Source organism: Aulonocara stuartgranti (genome assembly GCF_965226115.1).
Source record: "Aulonocara stuartgranti genome assembly, chromosome: 20".
Classification (NCBI taxonomy): Eukaryota; Metazoa; Chordata; class Actinopteri; order Cichliformes; family Cichlidae; genus Aulonocara; species Aulonocara stuartgranti.
In genome coordinates, this window is record NC_138956.1 from 20,772,667 (window position 1) to 20,791,869 (window position 19,203).

Below are 19,203 nucleotides of genomic sequence, written 5' to 3' on the forward strand. Positions count from 1 at the left end.
GAAATATTGATTCCACAACAAAAAATGTGTCCTCATTAAAAAATCGAGAACAGAGACATATTTTTAGTCTGGTTTAAAAGGAGAATGTTGAGCAGATGTAAGTTTGTGGAGAATTCAGACAATCAAGGAGTGCTCCATGAGCTGGTTTTGAATTCTACAGCAAGCAGACAATTAAATGATGACCCAACTGATCTCTAGACTTATATTTTTAAAGTAAAAGATGCTGTAACACAGTCATTTCCTAACTTTGGGGATAAATAAAGTGCTTTGTCTTATTGTTGTTCTAAAGATTTGGATTCTGTACTTTTACTCCATGTGTCTTACACATTATCAAACACCATTTCAATTCAATTTTACTTATATTGCACCAAAATTTGAAAGCAGAGATCTCAAGTAATATTAATATATATATAATGACAAAAGTTGGATGGACACATAAAATATGCTACAATTCTTTCTACCTGAGATTAAATTCAAAGAATGTCTTTAAAATAAAAATAAAGTTTGACATTTTGGATTTTGAGAACAAAGTTTACTCTCTTTATAGAGAGAGTGATTTCACTGCCTCCATCTCACTCTATCACAATCCCTTACCATATCCTCTTTCATTACATCCATGAATCTTTTCTGTTCTTCTTCGTTGCCTCCTGCCTGACAGCTCCATATTCAGCATTCTTTGTCCAGTATATCCTCTATCCCTCCTCTGTGACTGTGTCTCCAAAATGCTAAATCTGAGCTGTCTGATGTACTCATCCTGGTCACTCCAAGTTGAAACCATAACATCTTAAACTGTGCCTCCTCCAGCTCTGCCTCCATCAACACCTCAAAGTGTCAAAATATTGTAGTGATGTTAATGAGTTAAGTCCTGCATGGACAAAAACAAATTCTCAGTTAATGCTGTCAGTTTTTATAAGGTCATGTGATATTAATTAGGACTATTATCAGGAGACTTCTTATTCATGTTTGGTAGTTTAATCAGTATGTCTTTTTTTAATCCGTGGTTTTTATTTGACAGAGATTCTTAAAGAGCTCAAAGGTCTAATCCATTGAATGCATGTGTTGGTGCAGAGAGCTTTCATTTCCCAATTATAGCTTCCAAAAAACGGTAGCCGTGTAGAAGGCTTTCTTCTCTGATATGTAGTGAAGTAGGGGTATTAGACTGTAAAATCTGATAAGCTGGCTTTGCTTAAAACATTATGCAAACTCGTTGCCTGAGAAAATAAGTAACATCAGCTTAAAAGGGGTGATTTATAATAATGTGTTTACTTTGAGCATGCAGTATTGGAGAAGGATAAGTCATATAAAGTTTTTATGGTACAACAAAGCAATGAATCTCTTTAATATTATGTTAAATGCATTCTATACAACCTCAGTTTAGCATTTTTTTTATTAGACAGGAAAAAAGAAAGCTGGTCTTCTTCACATTTAAACACAAACCCTGAACATGAACATTGACTGCGAGTCACCGGTTGCTACTAATATAAAATGTTGTTGCACAAGAATTAAGGACTAAACAATGCATGACTGAAATAATGATCAACTCTATTAAAGATTTAAAGTCAAACATTAACAGCTGCATGTGCAGAAGTGTTCTAGACTGAGAAAATACGCTTTAAACATGTATATTATGGCATTATTGTGACATCGTAGAGCGTCATATTAAAAGAATTAAAGTATGTTGTACAGCTCTCTACATTCTCTTTCAGATGCTTTATTACTCCATATGTTTCTTTTTTCAAGTTCAACTGTGACCTTGGGTGCTAACAATAAAGGTCTAGGTCAAATGTTTAACCAGCCTAGGTATTTATGCCTTTATGCCGAAGGTCTCTTTCTGTTAAATGGAAACTTTTTTCCTTCGCCCTTCATTGGGGTTCTGTCTATACTATTCCAGGGTCTTTCTATTATATTATAAAGCACCATAAAGTGCTTTGAAAAGCTGCACTGTAAAAGTAATTAAAGGGCACCAAGCAACCCAGCTAAAATGAATTTAACATTTTGAAACTCCCTTGCTTATTCAGTCAGTCAGTAAGTCTGACAGAGACACGTTGTAAGATAAGATAAGATAAGATAAGATAAGATAAGATAACTCTTTATTGTCATTGCACAGTCATACATAGTACAGTAGTACAATGAAATTGGAAAAACTGTCCTACGTCGGCACTACATATAACACAACACGACACGATATGACACATCACAACGTAACAAACAACACAACACAGTATATTAACTTAGTATAAAAAAGAAGAATAAGTGTATGTGTATTGCACACTGTTATTATTGCACATTAATTATTATTGCACCTTGTTATAAATATAAATATTATTGTTATCGTTTTAAACATTGTTACCTCCCCCTAAAAAGTCCAGGGAGGTATCCAGTCAGGTCAGCTATTTACATTGATCAGGGCTATTGCCCTGTTGTAAAAGCTGTCCTTGAGTCTATTTGTTCGGGACCTCAGCAGCCTGAACCTCCTGCCAGACGGCAGCAGCTTAAACACCCGGTGCTTTACTTGGTGAGTTTAACAGGTGCAGCCAGCACCCGTCACGTAGTTTCCACAGTTTCTGGTCTTTAAGCTAAGTTGCAATTTTTAATCATTGCCAAAATAAAATTTTAACAGTGTTTCTTTAAAGGCAGGTGTGTCAAACACAAGGCCCGGCTCCAGAATCGACTGATCAAGGTCTCTACACTGGGAATAAAATTTTTGTTTGGCAGCTCTTCCTATTGATGAAGAGCTCTCCCAATGCTAGTAATACTAGCAAAGTACTTAAGTGATAAATAAACAATTATATGACACAACATTTCCCATTTTTTCACCACCTACAATAAAAATGTCTATTTTCTTTTACAATGCGTAGTTCATATGTAGTTAAACTTTCTTAGAATGATGGATTGGAGAGCTTCTTTGGTATGGCACACTTAAGATCAAAGTGAGGTGTGTACTGTGCATGTGGCCCACAATGTAAAATGAGTTTAACATCTATTCTTTAAGGCATGGCAAAAGACATACAAGCATTTCACGTTGCATATCAAAACTGAGGATGGTTGCTTAAGGACCCAGAGGTCCCTTCAGTATATAGTGCCCTTTATTCCTAGCTACACAGTTGTTCACAGTGACAGCTGCTCACAGTGATAACACGCTCTCTCTGGGTTTATTAGAATCAAAAGATGCCAAGGATGTATGTAAGGAGGAGCCCCCTGCTGTTTTGTTTGCTGTTGCATCATGTGGTTGATGTTTATTTGAAATGATTGCACGCTAGATGACAACATCTGCCAGACATCCTCCCACTATCAACACAGTGTTCTTCAAATTCACTGCTGTTGATCGCTGCCTGGCCTGATTTTTCAAAACCCCGGTCCAAAGGAATGGCATTGTAATTTATCTAGACTATAAAACCCAGCTGACTGGTTTGAGTTTAATTGGCAGGGTGTGGACATGAGTCGTTTCTGCAAAATCTTCTGAGGAAACAGACTGCAGCATCAGTGCTCCTTTTAAACTTTAAGCATTGGCACATTTGGCCTGGTTAGAGCTCTAAAAGATGAAAGGAACTGTTTGAATTAATAGTTTCCACAGGAGAGAACATCAAAGAGCCTCAAATATTAATAATAGACATTTGAGGCTTACACTCAGCAGCCCGGCTTTGTTTTAATGTTTGACTGAGGAATTAGATTTTTTGGTCAGTCCAAAAAAAAAAAAAAACCACCCAAAAAACCCCACTGGGCTCAGTTTGTTTAAATAAATATCAGACTGTAACAGTAAGAGATGGAGCCAGAGCCAAAGTTTCTTGTATTGTGATCATATTCCAAATTTTTTTTATCAGTTGATTGCAAAAACAGAAAATTAGAAGAAAAAGGGAGACACTGGAGTGAGGTGTAGTTAACACAAGGGGGCAGTCTTAGTTTGATAACAGTGAGACATTGTGCGTAGGTTGATTTTGTGAAACATGGGACAGGATTATATGAAATGTGCAATGTGAACAACACAACACACAGCAGAAATCCAACTGAGGCCACAAAATACTTAATTACCATCATTATTATTAAATTATTCACATTGTTTAGTCTACATCAAAATGGACTGATTCTACTGACTTTAGCTCCATGTTTTTATTCATGGACTCTACTAAAGCTACTCTGCGTGATCCACATTTAAAAATAGTTGGAAAATGAACCCTTTTTATCCCACTCATCTCTGGAACTGCTTCTCATTAAAACCTGTTTTCTTCTGATTGGCTGTCCTTCACAAACACAAGGTCTGGACTTCTGGTAGGTGGGACTTCTGTGCTCACAGTCAGACCTGTATGTCTGAGATGATCATACTGTGGATATTCACACTCTTTGAGATTCAAAAGTAGACAAAAACGGTCTGAAATTGAGCATTTAGAGCAGTTTGATGGACTCACAGGGATCACTCACACATACACTGACCTCTTTAGTCAGTTTGCATGTTTTCCTCGTGTTTGCATGGGTTCTCCCCAGGCACTCAGGCTTCCTTCGACAGTTCAAAGACAGTTAGTTGGAAACAATAAATTGCCCATAGGTGTGGATGTCCGAGTGAATGTGAGCGTGAATGGTTGTCTCTGTCTCTGTGTTAGCCCTGCGACAGACTGGCGACCTGTCCAGGGTTGCCCTAAGACAGCTGGGATAGGCTCCAGCGCCCCCCACGACCCTGAAAAGGATAAGCAGAACCGAATGGTTGGATGGATGGATGTGTCACATTATATAGAATGAAAAAAATCATAATGGCTCCCGTTTAAAACTATCTAAAGCATTCAAATAAATTAAAAATAGCTGAAAATTGACTTATCAGCTGTTTGTCTTTGAAATATCATTAATCTGTAAAATCCAGCATGTTAATACAAAATAAATGACACTTTTTGCCCATCTTTCTTCTGCGTGTTGCTTTTCTAATCTGTTGAGAAGGATTGCAAAATAATACGGTTTTTTTTCAGTCAATCTGTTGAATAAATTTTCGATCAACAATCCAAATACATTCTTAACCTTAGCGAGACTGAAATCATCAGAAATTTGCTGATCAGTGGGTTAAATTTCTGTCAACAAGCTAACATCAGTTAACCCACTAATGCCTTTAGCTCTAGGGCTAAGAGACAATAATGGAAGAGATGGCATCTCTTCTGTTTGAATCAAATCAACGAGGAAATCTGCAGAGTGCTAAAGGATCCCCAAAGGCCGTCCAAACAGGCATTTAATTATCCAGCTGTCTATATGTGAGTCTGTAAATATAATGAAAATATACACCGTGGAAAGAATCCAGGAAATCTCAGGATTTTCTCTGTTGTTCAGATAGTGAAATGCTGAGTCAGGACTCCAGCTGAAACCTGTCTGTTTCTTTTTGCTGCATTAAAGTCTTATATAATTAACTAAAAGTTAACTTAAGAGTTTTGGACAATTCAGCACCTATTGCATGTTTCATGAGATTTTTAAGTTGAACTGTTGAGCTGTTTTGTAAAAATGGCTTTGGTGCAACCATTTAACCAGAGTGCTGCCAGTGCCTGAATGATTTGCCCCAACAACTATACTCTTTTTTGATACATACATAAACACAGGTTAATAATCACTCTCTGTGGTTTGTTATTAGTATGCAGGCTGCTGAAATGTCATCTTACGGTTTTTGATTGAGCGACAAAATACTTATGAATACAAACTCATGAATTAAACAAAGGAAAAGGGTACAGAATGCAATGTATTTAAAAAAAACAGTCAGTATTGTAGAATGTTTTTCAGCAATGGTAAAAAAACAAAACAAAACTGTTCCACACACAAACAGAAAACGTAAGACTTTTTATCAGCAAGACAACAGAAAGCAGGAAGGATCACAGCGGAAAAAAAACGAGAGCTTTCTAAGCCAATTTGTGGCAAAACAGTTTTTGCATCCGTATGGAAATGTGTGTGTGTGTGTGTGTGTAGGTGTGTGTGTGTGTCTCCAGATGTGTACACAATGCTATGAGTCTGGCACCGACAAACACACTAAACCTCTTAACAAACCTGTGAAGTGCGCCGTGACCCCTGGCTCCACATGTGGCCACTAAATTAGGTTTGCTCAGGCCAACATTTGTCTTATTTATTGACTAAATCTTTTGAGAAGGTGAGAAGAAGGGCTCACAATCAATTCAGCATCCCAATTAAACAACTAAAACACTAAAACACTGACTTAAAAATATGCCAACATGGATTCACCAAAAGCCGACGGATTTGACATGAAGAGATTTAAGAAAGCACATAAAAGTGGACACACAAGCGCAGGAAACAAGCTCCAAGTTTGCAAGGCGCTGTTTGTTCTTTCACACAGCTGTGAATAAACAATAGTGGATTAAGACCACTCTAAGAAACAAAAAAAGGGCCACAAATAAAGAGGAAGCTGTAACATTTGCTACAGTTATCATGATGAATAAGTGCTGCACTGACTTTGTAGCTGTTGCTATATCATCATATAGCAGAAAGAAACAAACAGGCTGCTGAGGATTTGAAGCCAGACTCGACTCACAACACTAAGTTTACTTCACTGCAAAAAGAAACTATAAATAATATATAGATCTTTTATACACTTTGGATTGTGCTTCAACTCAATAGTGATTTAATTTGCAAATATTATATGAGTCAGCACTGTTGGGAAAGTGCTGCAAAAGCCCCACAGTCCTGCAACACAGACTTAGCTGAAAACTTAAGGCACACACAAAGAGATTTACAGGCCAGTTCAGAATTTGGACGGTTGGTGTTAAAATTAAATAAGCACAAAAAAACAGGAGAAACAACAATGCAGCTCCCCATATGCTGCAAAGTTATATGGTGCTCAGTTATTCACAGGCATGCAGGACTAACCCTGCGTCCACCAACAGCTCAAGTCTGACATAAGCATTATGACGGGCAGGTGAGTGGAGGCTAAAACACTTGTAACTGTGTGATGCCATTCAGGGAAACTTCAGGGTGGAGCTGAATAGAGAAGAAAGCTGCACTTGTTTTACAGGAGCAGAGCTCTGCAACATGTTTCACGTGATACAATGAGAGCTTGTTTACAAATCAAGAGGGTTAAAGTGCTGATGGATAATATTAAAGAACACACATGCTGCTGTGTATCTGTGCTGATCCGGTGTTTCCAGGTAAAAGAGGTGGGACCTGGTATAAACAGGAAACAGGAAATGGGTCTGCTTCTAAAACAAGTCAATCAAAAGATCTCGGCAAAGTAATGGATATAATGTGAGTTTTGTTCAAAATTAGGTCGAATGTCACATTTTTCAGAGCCTACGGTGCAATGGTAGCATGTACATATAGACATCAGCAGGAGGAAAATAAGAAACTCCAGATCAAATAAGTCTGTCAGTATACGCCAGGTGATCATTGTAAAATATTAAAATTAAAAATCATATTCTGCACTCATGTGCAACACATAGGACACGATGAGGTTATTAAGGAAGCAGGATTTTACTTTTGTACAACATATGGCCCCTGAGGGGCTGAAACATGAAGTGCCAAAAACCAAAGTTCCTCTAATGGGAGCTTGCGTCTGGCTCCAAAAGCGAGTCTGTCCCCATAGACACCCATGTTAAAATGCTCAGCTTTACAGCAGAAATAAACATGTTTACATCCTGGGAAAAAAAAACTTTGATTCTATAATTTCCCAAAACTGTGACAACTGGGAAAAAAAGATTTATTCACTATTATATTGCAATATTTTGTGTAGTGATACTGTATCGATACAGGGACAGGGATTTTATTAAATAAATTAAAATACTCATGATGGGAGATAACCACTCTGCAATCATCCGCAGTCTGACTTGGACTGACTGCAATCACTCAGAGAGCGTGCTATCTAATTTATAAATGCAGACATGTTGCCATCAGTCTGAATGAGTCTTCTTCCATGCATGCAGGTCATGGGAACTCAACTCAGCTGGCCGCCAGCTGATTTAATTCTGGTTAGGCTTCTAAGTGCAAATGTAACAGTTAACTGTGGACTTCCATTAAATGTGAATTCCTGTTTATGTAAACAGCAACATGTGAGTTTTACTGATTTATCAAATTTAATTAGTGTATTATCCGAAATAGATTGCATGTAATTGCCAACCTGACCCCATATGATCACAGACTGACTCTGTTTTATTAAAACATCTATGTTAGGGACGGTGTCAGCCTCCTCAACAATCTCATTTTGCAGCAAAAATCAAGTGTCTGAAGTGAGATAACTTTATCAAAGTTTAACTTTCAGGACATAATTTGCAGTTTAAAATGGTGATAAATCGTTACATTAAATGTTAAACAACTGGATAATTTCAGTTTTTCCACACACATCCATTCCTGATCTGGCTGTTCTAACTTTACAGTTACTATAATTTCAATCCAAGACTTGAAGAGTTTTACAAGTACCTGTAGATTCAGTCTTTACGAATCGCACTCAGCATCTCACACAATGTTAAAATCACAATTGTGTGTTGTCTGGTGATTCACACCTCTACCAAATATATTTAAAAAAATGAACTTGACAAAGAAATTGATGACATCATTGTTGCTGCATCTTTTACATACAGTCTATGTGTAGAGTTAACTTTACCAACATTAAATAAGCAATTTAGCCTCCACTGAAGGGTTAAAGATGAATGACAGGGAGACTTCTGCTTCACAGTTTTCTTTGTTGATGCTTCCTTAAATCTTTTTTTGTATATACTTTTGTATAGTATATATATTAGACCCATAAAAGCTATTTAAATAAATCTATCTGCAAAGTTTATTTTCAAGAAATAAAAAATAAAAGCTGGGTCTGAGCCAGGAAACCAACCAATTTAAATGAATTCTAAAATTTTCTGCCCAGAACAGTGGTCAAATATTCAGCCAGAATTATGCCAGAAGCTTGTCAATGGCCTCCAAAAGTGTCTGGTTGAGATGCAACTTGCTAAGCAACATTTAACCAAATATAGAGCCTGTATGTACACTTTTAACTCCATGTGCATTATAAAAATATAAAATAAAATCAAACTTGGGAACCCAATTCTTGCTTTTTAAGTCATTAAAGATGTGTGCTGCACAGTTAATTCACTCTGAAAAACAAAATTCCCAGATCAAATAAATCATTAAAAGATTCATGCCCATGAAGAGTGTATGTATACTTTTGACCACAACTGTAACAAAAGTAGCACTCAAAGACGCATCATCTGCCAACAACACCACGGTTTTAAAAATAGATGAATCCTGAATCACGACCAGAACTTAATGAGGTCATGTTTTGCCCATGACTCATCTTTTCATTCATGTTATGAAAGTCATCCTGGTAGTTCTTGTATAATTTTGCCAACAAACAGCAGTAAAAACATAAGAAAAAGTTAAATTTTTTTCTTTGTAAATGAATGAGGTATGAAGCTAATACTGCAAAGTGGCAGAACTGAAATATGAGCCTAAAAAAATACTTAGTTTACCTCCAATGTTTGTACAATACTTTCCATGTTATATGGCTTTATGCAACTAAAATGTTGCTTCATATAACCAGAAAGTGGAAAGTGTCCTAGCTGTGGTGCAATGGAGCTCCCGGGCGTGTTTCTGTACCCAGGGCGGTGAACTTAAACTGGACAAGAGCCGTGTTGTGCATGAATGTGTGGAATTGTGGGGCTCAGCACTCAGTCATGGGTGTGTACTGTCAAAGCCTTTAACACAGGGCATTTGTTTCTGTTTGTTCCCCTTTCTGGAGGTTTGCTGTTAAATGAAGGCTCAGACCGTGTCAACGTGTATGTGTGAAGTCAGGGAGGCCAAGATGTGTCACCTCATATACTGTCAGGTCGTCACATAACCTCAACACTATCATCACAGCTCGGCTGTTCTAGTGAGAAAATGTGTGTGCCATCCCATTTGGGGCTCATAAAATATTGATAGCACATATTTAAGATTAATTTTTTATGTTAGCATCAAGCTAAAAGGTCAAACATTTCCTGGTTTCAGCCTCTGAATGTGAGAATTTTCTACTTCATTACTTCTACTTCATGTTACACTGTGTTATATATTATGACAAATTACTAGCTAACTGGATTTACTTGAATGTTTTCATATTATCTAACATTGCTGTATGCTGGATGCAAAGACTATATCTGATATATTCTTCACATAGCATTCACTGGTGTTGTCAGCTCATATCAGGCTATTGGCAAATAGGATGACATTTACTGATATCAGAAGCTGATTTTTTTATTTTTGTGTCACATCAATTTTACACTGGCTAAAAGAGCAAAGAAAATGAAAGAAAGGGCTATCTCTCTGGGGTGATGTAAACAAATAACTGGAAAAAAAATTGGATAAAAAATGGCAGCTATGAACACATGATATGCAATCAAATTTTACATTTATTAAAAATCTATAAATCAAATCTATAGCAATAGTTACACATCAAATCAAATCCATTTGAAGACCTTCTAAACATTAATATTAGAATAAGCAGTAAGTCTGTCTCTTGACTGCTTCTTACTTACAGCAGTGAAGGCATGTTTTCTTATTTAGTTTTTATATTAAAACAAGGCTTTTACCCTGAACATGATGTTCTTGTTTTGTTTTTTCTATATATAATGTTTATGCATGTCTTTCTTACTTTATATTCTAAAGGGTGAATAAATAACCTTCCCATTTTGGGACAAAGCTGGGTACTATACTCGTTGGAGGTGATGCAGCGTTTCCTCTCTGGTTTGCCGTGATGTCACTAAAGGAAAAAAGCTACTGAGAGCTCAGCTGCTGTTCTGGTTGGTGAAAGCAGCTTCCAGAATTCTCATATATTAAAATTATATAGATGACAACCACAAAAGAGTCACAGGTGGGACATTAACCGGGGAGATGATGGGTTTTTCCCTCCTGTGTTGTCAATAGGGTGTTACTTTGAGGAGGCTGAGTGGGAGGAGATATGCAGATAGAGCCGGTGGAGCCTTTTTAGTGGCGTCTGTAGTCCCCCCCCCAAACTCACAGTGGACTTTTGTCACGGGAGTCCACTACAACCACAGCCAGCATCAGCACTCACAGGGTGGCATTTTGCTGTATAACCTAGAAATTCAAGTCTTTTTACAAGCAAGTGGAGAATATTTGAATATTTGTGGCCTCTGCTGTCCCTTGATAAAGGAATACTTTTTTCTGTTTTCAGTTTGAAGAGTTTTTTCACTCAACTTTTCACTGGACACGTGAATGCTCAGGATGCTTTTCTCAGGCGTTTTGAGCCTTTTTGTCTTCATGGCCCTATTTTCATCACTTGTTGAAACCAAGATCTACAGACCATTTGAATTTCACCAGTATAAACCTGGGCTTGGTCAACACTACAGCCAAGGAAAACCCACCAGCAGGCACAAGTAAGTGCTGTTTCTCTCCATCTCTGTCATACACATCACCACGTCAGATAATTCAGTGACAAATCTTGTAATTTTTTAAAAATTGTATCTAAGCAAGTTTTTTTCTTTCCTCTTTGATTTCCACTCTGAAAGGAACCACTGTGCCTACGTCACTGAAAAGACAGTGCCCTTCACCATACAGGATGGAGCAGCACCGTATGTAAAAGCCGAGTACAACAAGTGTTCACTGGGCCGCAAATGCCCAGCTCTTTTGTGAGTAAACGCTACTCGTGTGATAGATTTTAATTCAGGTTGCTTCACAGTAAAAAACACTGAATTTATGTTTTTAACCCATTACTGCTGCTCCCTGCAGGTATCGCCTGATGTACAAGCCACTTTACAAGGTGGCACATAAAACCGTCACAGAGCTGGAGTGGCGTTGTTGCCCTGGGTACTCTGGTTATGGATGTATGGAGGGACATCCAGTTTATCAACACCCTATGAAAATGATGCCACCATTCAAGGGCCCACCAATGAGAGAGTCCCAGTTTAAGGGCCCCCCTAGCAAAGTCCCGATGTTCAAGGGCCCACATGTTAACACTGCTGTGAAAGCCAGCCCATGGAGTCATCCCAAAGGCCCTCCTACTGGCAGTTTTAACCCCTTCCCAATGCATCCCTTTGGGCCTTCAAGGTCCTCCTCCTACCCAGACATCCCCTTCCAGCCTTATCCATCAGAATCAGAGCCAGCTCCAGAGCATGAAGAGCCACATTACACAGAGACCAACCATGAACATGAACATGAGAATAGCCAAGCACCTGAGGAATTTATACCTGAAGAAATCCCCTCTCCTCCCCCCTCTGGTGGTGAACAGCCTGTGGGAGAGACCACAGGTATGTCCCCATTTTTGAACTGTCCAATAAAGCTAACTGGGTTTTAAAAGTGATGTACCTGAATTTACTTTCTTTTTTTTTTAAGTAAAAGAACAACAAATTCTTAACAAGTTCTTAAAATGAACTAGATTCAAAATGCAGTCACATCAAAGCATAGTGTTTGGGATTTCTTTACTGTGTTTGTCCCCCTTTTAATAGCATCTCTTTATCTCTTCAGGCCATGCTCTTGACAGCGAGACGGAGGAGCGAATATATCATATGGAAGAGGATGTGCGGCGTCTAAATCAGGGTCTGGAGACTTTGAGGGTAACTGTGAATGGGCTAGAGGAAAGCCTGCGAACCTCACTCAGAGAGGATGCTAACAGGATGCTGTCAGCTCTGCTCTCTGCTCCCCCTGGTACTGGTCCTGGTCCTGTTCCTGTTCCCCCTCCAGATGTAGCCTCTCATCCATCCACCTTTGGGTTTGTAGAAATTCCTGGGGGAGACCTTGACACAGGAGATCTAGATGGTAGACATGTTGTTCCAGACCTCGCAGAACTGAATGAAAGGGTTGAAGAGCTTAGAAATGAGGTGCAAGCCAAGACAGCTGAGATTCAGGAAGTCAAAGTGACAGTGATGAGGCATGATGAAGCACTGAAGAAGATTTCTAATAGAACAGGTATTAGAAATCTTTTGGTATCAAACTCCAATGGCAAGCTTGGAAGAGCTATGGAGAAACTGATGGATGCTAAATTAAGCACAGCCAGAACAGAAATTCTTGGCGGATTTGAGAAGCGTGTGGAGAGCGCAGAGGACCGATGCAAGGAGAAAGCTGGGGATGTGCACCGTCAGTGCCAGAAGCAGCAAAGTGAGCGGCAGGAGCAGATGGAGGATGCTCTACAGGAAAGCACCATCAACCTAAGAACAGAGCTGAGAAAGCTCCAAGCACAGATCAATGGTTGTAATGGTACTGAGAGCTGCTGTGGTAGGATGAGTGGACTTACAGAAAGGGTGCAGCTGCTGGAAAGGTCAATGGCAAGCCTCAACCAGTCCCAGGAGCATCTGAGAGTGGAGCTGGGTGGACACAAAGACCACATAGAAGGAATGCTGGAGGGGCGTCTGGCATATGTAGAGGCCAAGCTCAACCTGACTGGGGAGATCAAAAGTGAAGAATCTGGAAGGACAAGTGGTGTCCCAGACAGAGATGCGACTGGACATGCTTTGGAGGCCAAAATGGAGGTTAAGTTGAAGAATCTGGAGTGTCGTTTACTAACAGCTTTGGAGGAGCTGGGTAATGCAACTGCTCTGGAGGATCACATTGTTCCCACTCTGGAGACAGAGCTGGAGTCACTCCGAGGCAGACTGGAGGTGGATGTGGACAGAATGCAAAAGCACCTCAACAATTTGGAAATGCTCTGCACCACTTCATGTCCCTCACCTCAAACAGTTACCATCCAAGGAGACTCTGCTGTGCCAAGTGAAAACCTGGCTTTGGAGCAGAATGTGAAGGAGGTACTGGATATGCAAGGCGACCAGTTGAACACACTCAATGTTACACTGCAGAACATGCTAAAGCGTCTGACCCTCAGGGAGCAGCAGGAACAAGCAGAGCAAGATTCTTCCATCCAGGGTGAGCTAACAATCCTCAAATTCAATGTGCGCTCAGTTAACCACACCCTGAGAGGACTCCAGGATTCCCTGGGGACAGTGGTCCACCAGGTTGGTGAAGCCAACAGTTCTTGGCATCAAAGAGAGACTCGTCTGGCCCAGCAGATAAAGGGCGTGGTGCAGCTGGTTGGACATCAGGCTTCCATGCTTGGGGCAGGTGAGCGCAGACTGACCCGGCTTAAAGGTGAGCTGCAGGAGATGAAGAGACGGCTAGCTGAAGAGGTACGGGGGTGCCGAAGATCAGCTATGGTGGTCCAGAAGGAGGTAACTGAGGTTGGTGGGCGGGTTGCCAGCGTAGAGGACCAGTGTAAGGGCTTAAACTACTTGGCAGACGACCTGGAGAGAATCAGGGAGGAGCTGGAGAGACAGTCAAATGGTCTCCTACTGCAAGTCAGTGGGACTCTCTCTAGCCATGCACAGCAGCTGTCTGAGCTGAAAGGTGAACTGAAAAACTGCACCTCCAAGGCAGAGCCAACAGAGCAGAGTTTAGAGGCTGCAGAGACACGAGGGGATACCTTCGCTCTGAATTAGTTTACTTCATATGGACAATGAATTATAAAACGGCGAAGAGTAAATATTTTGCAGGCGTAAAGGGGTTCCACTAAGCCCATTATTATACAGTTTTTACAATGCAAAGGTTTCGAATGTGCACTGAAATAATGATGTTTTGTCAGCTTACAAAAGGAGAAAACCAAAAGGCAGCTAACTTCAACCGCACTCACAACTGAATCTTGAAATCTAATCATGGTGGTGCTAAGAATAATCAGAGCCTGAGTGATTGAGTGAGAGATAAACAACTGCACCTGTGTTACTCTAAAGCTTTTAAGAAATCATAAATGAACAGTCATTTAATAATGTTTACATGATGAAGTTTTTGTATTGTTTTTTCTTATATTTAGTGTAGATGTAATGTTTTTATATGGCTCTGGCTTTTGAGCATTAGTCTATATTCTTACTGCAGTCCTGCATGAAATGTTTAAAGTATGTAAAGTTTAATTTTTAAGTTTTTCAATACAGACAATTCAATAAAAAATGATTTGATCTTCATGTTCTCTTTTCTATGTTAACTTAGCAGTCAAAGGACTTTTTACTACAAGTCAAATTCACTCATTCCTGCACACAATATAAACGTATATAGCACTTAAATATATATGCTTTTAAGCATATACTAACTATCACACCCACACACACACGCAGATTCACTCAGGGGCAATGTTGTGTTTGGTATTTTACCCAGGGACACTTCAGCATAGAAACAAGAGGAACACTGGAGAAACCAAAAGTAAGCGTGAAAAACAAACAAATAGTTAATTAACTAAAATTAGAGCTAATTAGAACTTGATCAGTTTCAACAAACATGCACCAAGTACTTTTGTATTGTACTACTGTACAAATATAATCTATCCATCCATCAAAATACTTTATTTCATATCTAAGTCTAGCCCCATATAATGCAAATGTAACACTGTGGTGTGTGCTCCAAAATATTTACACAACTCCCTAAAAGGAACTAAAAATTAGGATGAATTGAATCTTATTATGATTTCCCTTGCTAGTGTTCCATCCATCCATCCTTCCATTCATTCTTTTCCAATTATACACTTCATAAGCATGTTTGGACTGTGGGAGAAAGCCTGATTACCCTGAGGCAAAGGGTGAACCCGCACAGTCCACACAGAAAGGTCCCAGTCTTCAAACTCGAAACCCTCCCTCCTGCTGCCACCGAAGGCAAGCTGTAACTCTGCTATAGTTCTGTAGTCATGTTTCACTCTGGAAGTGAAAAGTGTTGGTGCAGAGGAGTGAGGACACCACAAGAGGGCAATAGAGAAGCATTAATAGACTCAACTGAAAAGTGCAGGGAGCATTGAAGTATGAGTGTAAATGATGTCTCCCTTCCAAAAAATTAAGTTCGCAGGGACAGGCCGTGCTTGCCAGAGGAAAATTACAAATTTGCATTATAGCCAAGGTGATGGAGAAAGACAGCCAAAGAGCCCTTCAGTGCAGCAGAAGCAGCCTACATCTCATTCTCTCTCTAGGCTACAAATTTACCAGCCCAGTTTTCTGAGCGCAGTCCTCATTGGGCAGTTACAATGGGGCAAAAGGTGACCTTGCTAATAACCTTCCCCTGTTAGTTCCTGTTTCCCCATCGAACAAACAACCATTAAAATGACAGCTACGTGGGAGATGAGCCCACTGCTGTGAGAAAACTTTTTAGCCCGAGACACGTGGTGAATAATAATGATGGAAAATGCCACGGAGGGAAGGAGGGCAGACGGAAGAGATAGACACCAAATTTATGTCTGCTGAGAAGATGAGCGATGGAGCAATCTCAAGACCAATATACACCTCGATAATAATGATGCAGGTCTGCACATGCATATTGAGGAAGTGAGGGGGAGAGATGTCCACGGCTTACAGAAGCAACTGCTGCATATAACTGCCCAAAAACCATAAAAAAAGTATTAAACTATTCTGTCTCTGCTAGACTACAAATCCCACATTATCTTTTCTTAGTTTGAGTGTACGTATTTTTATTATTCTTGCAGTGCCTCCACGTTCATACAAACCCAGACAACAACACATTAATCATGTTTGTTTCCAACTAGACACTTGGACAGAAAGGGCAGCCAGGACTCTGGCGAATTTGTCCCCTCTGACTCTCTTCACTGCTCACTCATGGATCCGATTCAGAGTTACATTTCCTGCACAACTCACAAACAGCGCCTGGCCAAAGGAAGCTCCAAAATCACAAAAGGCAAAGCTTTGGCACAGACACAGAGGACAAAGGATACAGAGTAAAAAGGGGGGCACACTGGAGGAAAATGTGAATCATCTGATAAAATGTCCTCTGTAGAAGTTTAAGGTGAGAGGAGAGATTTTGTCCCCATTATAGTGATGGCCAGAGAACAGACAGGGTTGATTACAGCTGGCTCAGAAGCAAGGAAGCCCAGGAGAGGCTTACCTTAAATCAAGGTCTCAGGGCTACTTAGTAATAAGCTTCAGGATTTGGCATTCTCCAGGAAGCACTACTGGGTGTTTTGGGGTGTATAGCTGAAAAGTTATTGGTGAAAAGTTTTACTATCATAAAAATCAGGTTAAACAACAATAGATCCAAGTTGTTTGTACTTGGTTTGTGACCAGTTGCATACAATTAAAATAAAATTAACCATCATTAGTTTTGAAAATGCAAAATGAGGTCAAACTTTCTACCAGGAGGAATAACATATATATTGAGAGACAAACTTTAAATTACAAGAGTGGCAATGTGAAACGTTTGCAATGACACTAGAGAAACCTGCTCTCCCTAAGGAGTCCCACCTGACGCCAGTGACTCCCATTACAAATACCCTGCGTGATTCCAATTAAACAAATTGAATGACAACAGTAAAAGCCACTCAAGGAAAGTGAAGAAGGTTTATCATTCTGGAAAAAGAAAAAGAGGAAGTGAGGGGAAAAAAGCAGGACAGGGGTGAGCAGATAATAACATTTAAATCTAAATCTAATTAAATATAAATAAAAAATAATCTATTAGTCTAGGCTTAACTATGGGGGAGAAATTGCATAACGTTATATCTTTTCCTTACTTGACATTTAACATTAATGAACTGGTAAAGCACCCTGGTGTGTCCAGCTCGATGTGATCGAGTCAAGTGCGACTCCAGGGGTCTACAGCAGTCAAGTTACTGAGTAACAATCAGACTGAAGAAATGTGGAAGCCCACCAGGATCAGTGAGTCGTTACATTAATAACACATCGTAAACAGTCATCTCTGTCTTGGGCATTGTTACCAAAATAAAAATGGTTTTTGGAATGGAATTTTTGCTTAGGCCCTCAACTGACTCACCAGTATCTCCATTGGGGACGACAACAAATTTTGAAATCAAAATGTGGGGACAATGTTTAAACTTTAAATTCTGGCTATAAAAAGCCAGTCAGAATAACTGTTTGATGTACTTTTTGAATTGACACATGGATTAAAATTGACACAGGAAAAGGATAGCAGAAGGTAAATGAATTCGTACCTGTGGAGTGCAGATCGTTCCATAAACATGAAGATTTAATGAGGAAGAAGTGCATAAAGGTCTTCCACATATGAACTATAGATCGTGAGATTTAATAATTTATGGAATGTGCACTGGAGGTCAGGAGCATCAAGGTCGCACAAAACTAAACTCTATACATTTAAAGACCTCTTTTATTCAACACATGGTATTTTATGGTTCCCTGACATATATCCTTCAGTCCTGGATTTAATTTGGATATTATTTTTGTTCATGAAGTACTAAAATTGGTTTTAGCTTCATTACACCAATGTCACGTAAAATCAGTATTCAGTTTAATAATTACATTAATAAAAAAAATAGGGGGCAGAAATGTTCTTCAAAAAGTTACTTTTACTTTCTTACTTTGAGTACATTTCTGAGGTTGTACTTTTTCACTTTCACTTGAGTAAAAAAGTTGTTTCAGTACTTCAACTTATAAAGGAGTATTTTTAACACTAGTATCTGTACTTCTACCAAAGTACAGCCCTGATCATACATTAGAACTGTGATGCTCATATTAAACATTACCAAAGTTTCAACAAAAGTAAGTCAAAACTGCTCTAAATGCTCTACAAATCTGAAGAAAGTTGGCTTAAAGGTTGAGGAACTCAATGCATGAGCTGAAGGGTTGCAGCAAGGTTACAATATCTTAGAGTGGCATGAACTATGTCAGGATGTGATCTGTGGCTTAATCAAAGCTACAATACTTTAGTCCAAGATAAATATATAAAGCTGGAATTGAGGACAAGAGGTTCCTACCATCCTGCAGTGCAGTTGTTAGCACTGTTGGCTCATAGCAAGAAGGTCTTCAAATCTATTCCAATCCACTGGCCAGCTGGGGCTTTTCTGTGTGGAGTGCATGGTCTTCCTGTGTCTGCATGTTTTTTCTCTGAGTACTCCGGCTTCCTCCCACAGTCCAGAAATCCATGTTAGATTAATTGACATTTCTAAATTATCTGTAGGTGTGAATGTGAATGGTTGTCTGCTTCTGTGTTAGCAACAGATTGGTCATCTGCCCTTGGTGTACCCCACCTCTTGCCCTGTGATAGCTGAGATAAGCTCCAGCCCATCTGTGACCCTGAATTAAATGAGTGAAAGAAGATGGATGGATTTTATAAGTAGCAATTATATTTTTTTAATGATAAGAATCGGGCCTATCTATAACCATAATGGACCGAAAGGCATTTCACATTTTTTCAACAACATTTACCTTCCCGGTCAGTCATGTACAGTTTAATCTTCCTTGAGATCACAATGAACAGAACCATTTAAACAGGGATTTCCAATTTAAATGAGAATGTTGGTACTAAGATGATGTG

General features: G+C 39.3%; 1 protein-coding gene across 1 annotated transcript; it reads left to right on the forward strand.

The window, feature by feature from the left end:
- Window positions 1-10,985: 10,985 nt before the first annotated feature.
- On the forward strand, window positions 10,986-14,372 carry emilin3a (elastin microfibril interfacer 3a; the record flags this gene model as incomplete). The annotated part of the gene is made up of 5 exons (XM_082520100.1): window positions 10,986-11,005; window positions 11,123-11,324; window positions 11,457-11,576; window positions 11,677-12,194; window positions 12,412-14,372. Exons 2-5 carry the CDS (start codon window positions 11,164-11,166, stop codon window positions 14,370-14,372), a joined length of 2,760 nt encoding a protein of 919 aa, XP_082376226.1. The 5' UTR covers window positions 10,986-11,005; window positions 11,123-11,163.
- Between the last annotated feature and the right edge of the window lie 4,831 nt (window positions 14,373-19,203).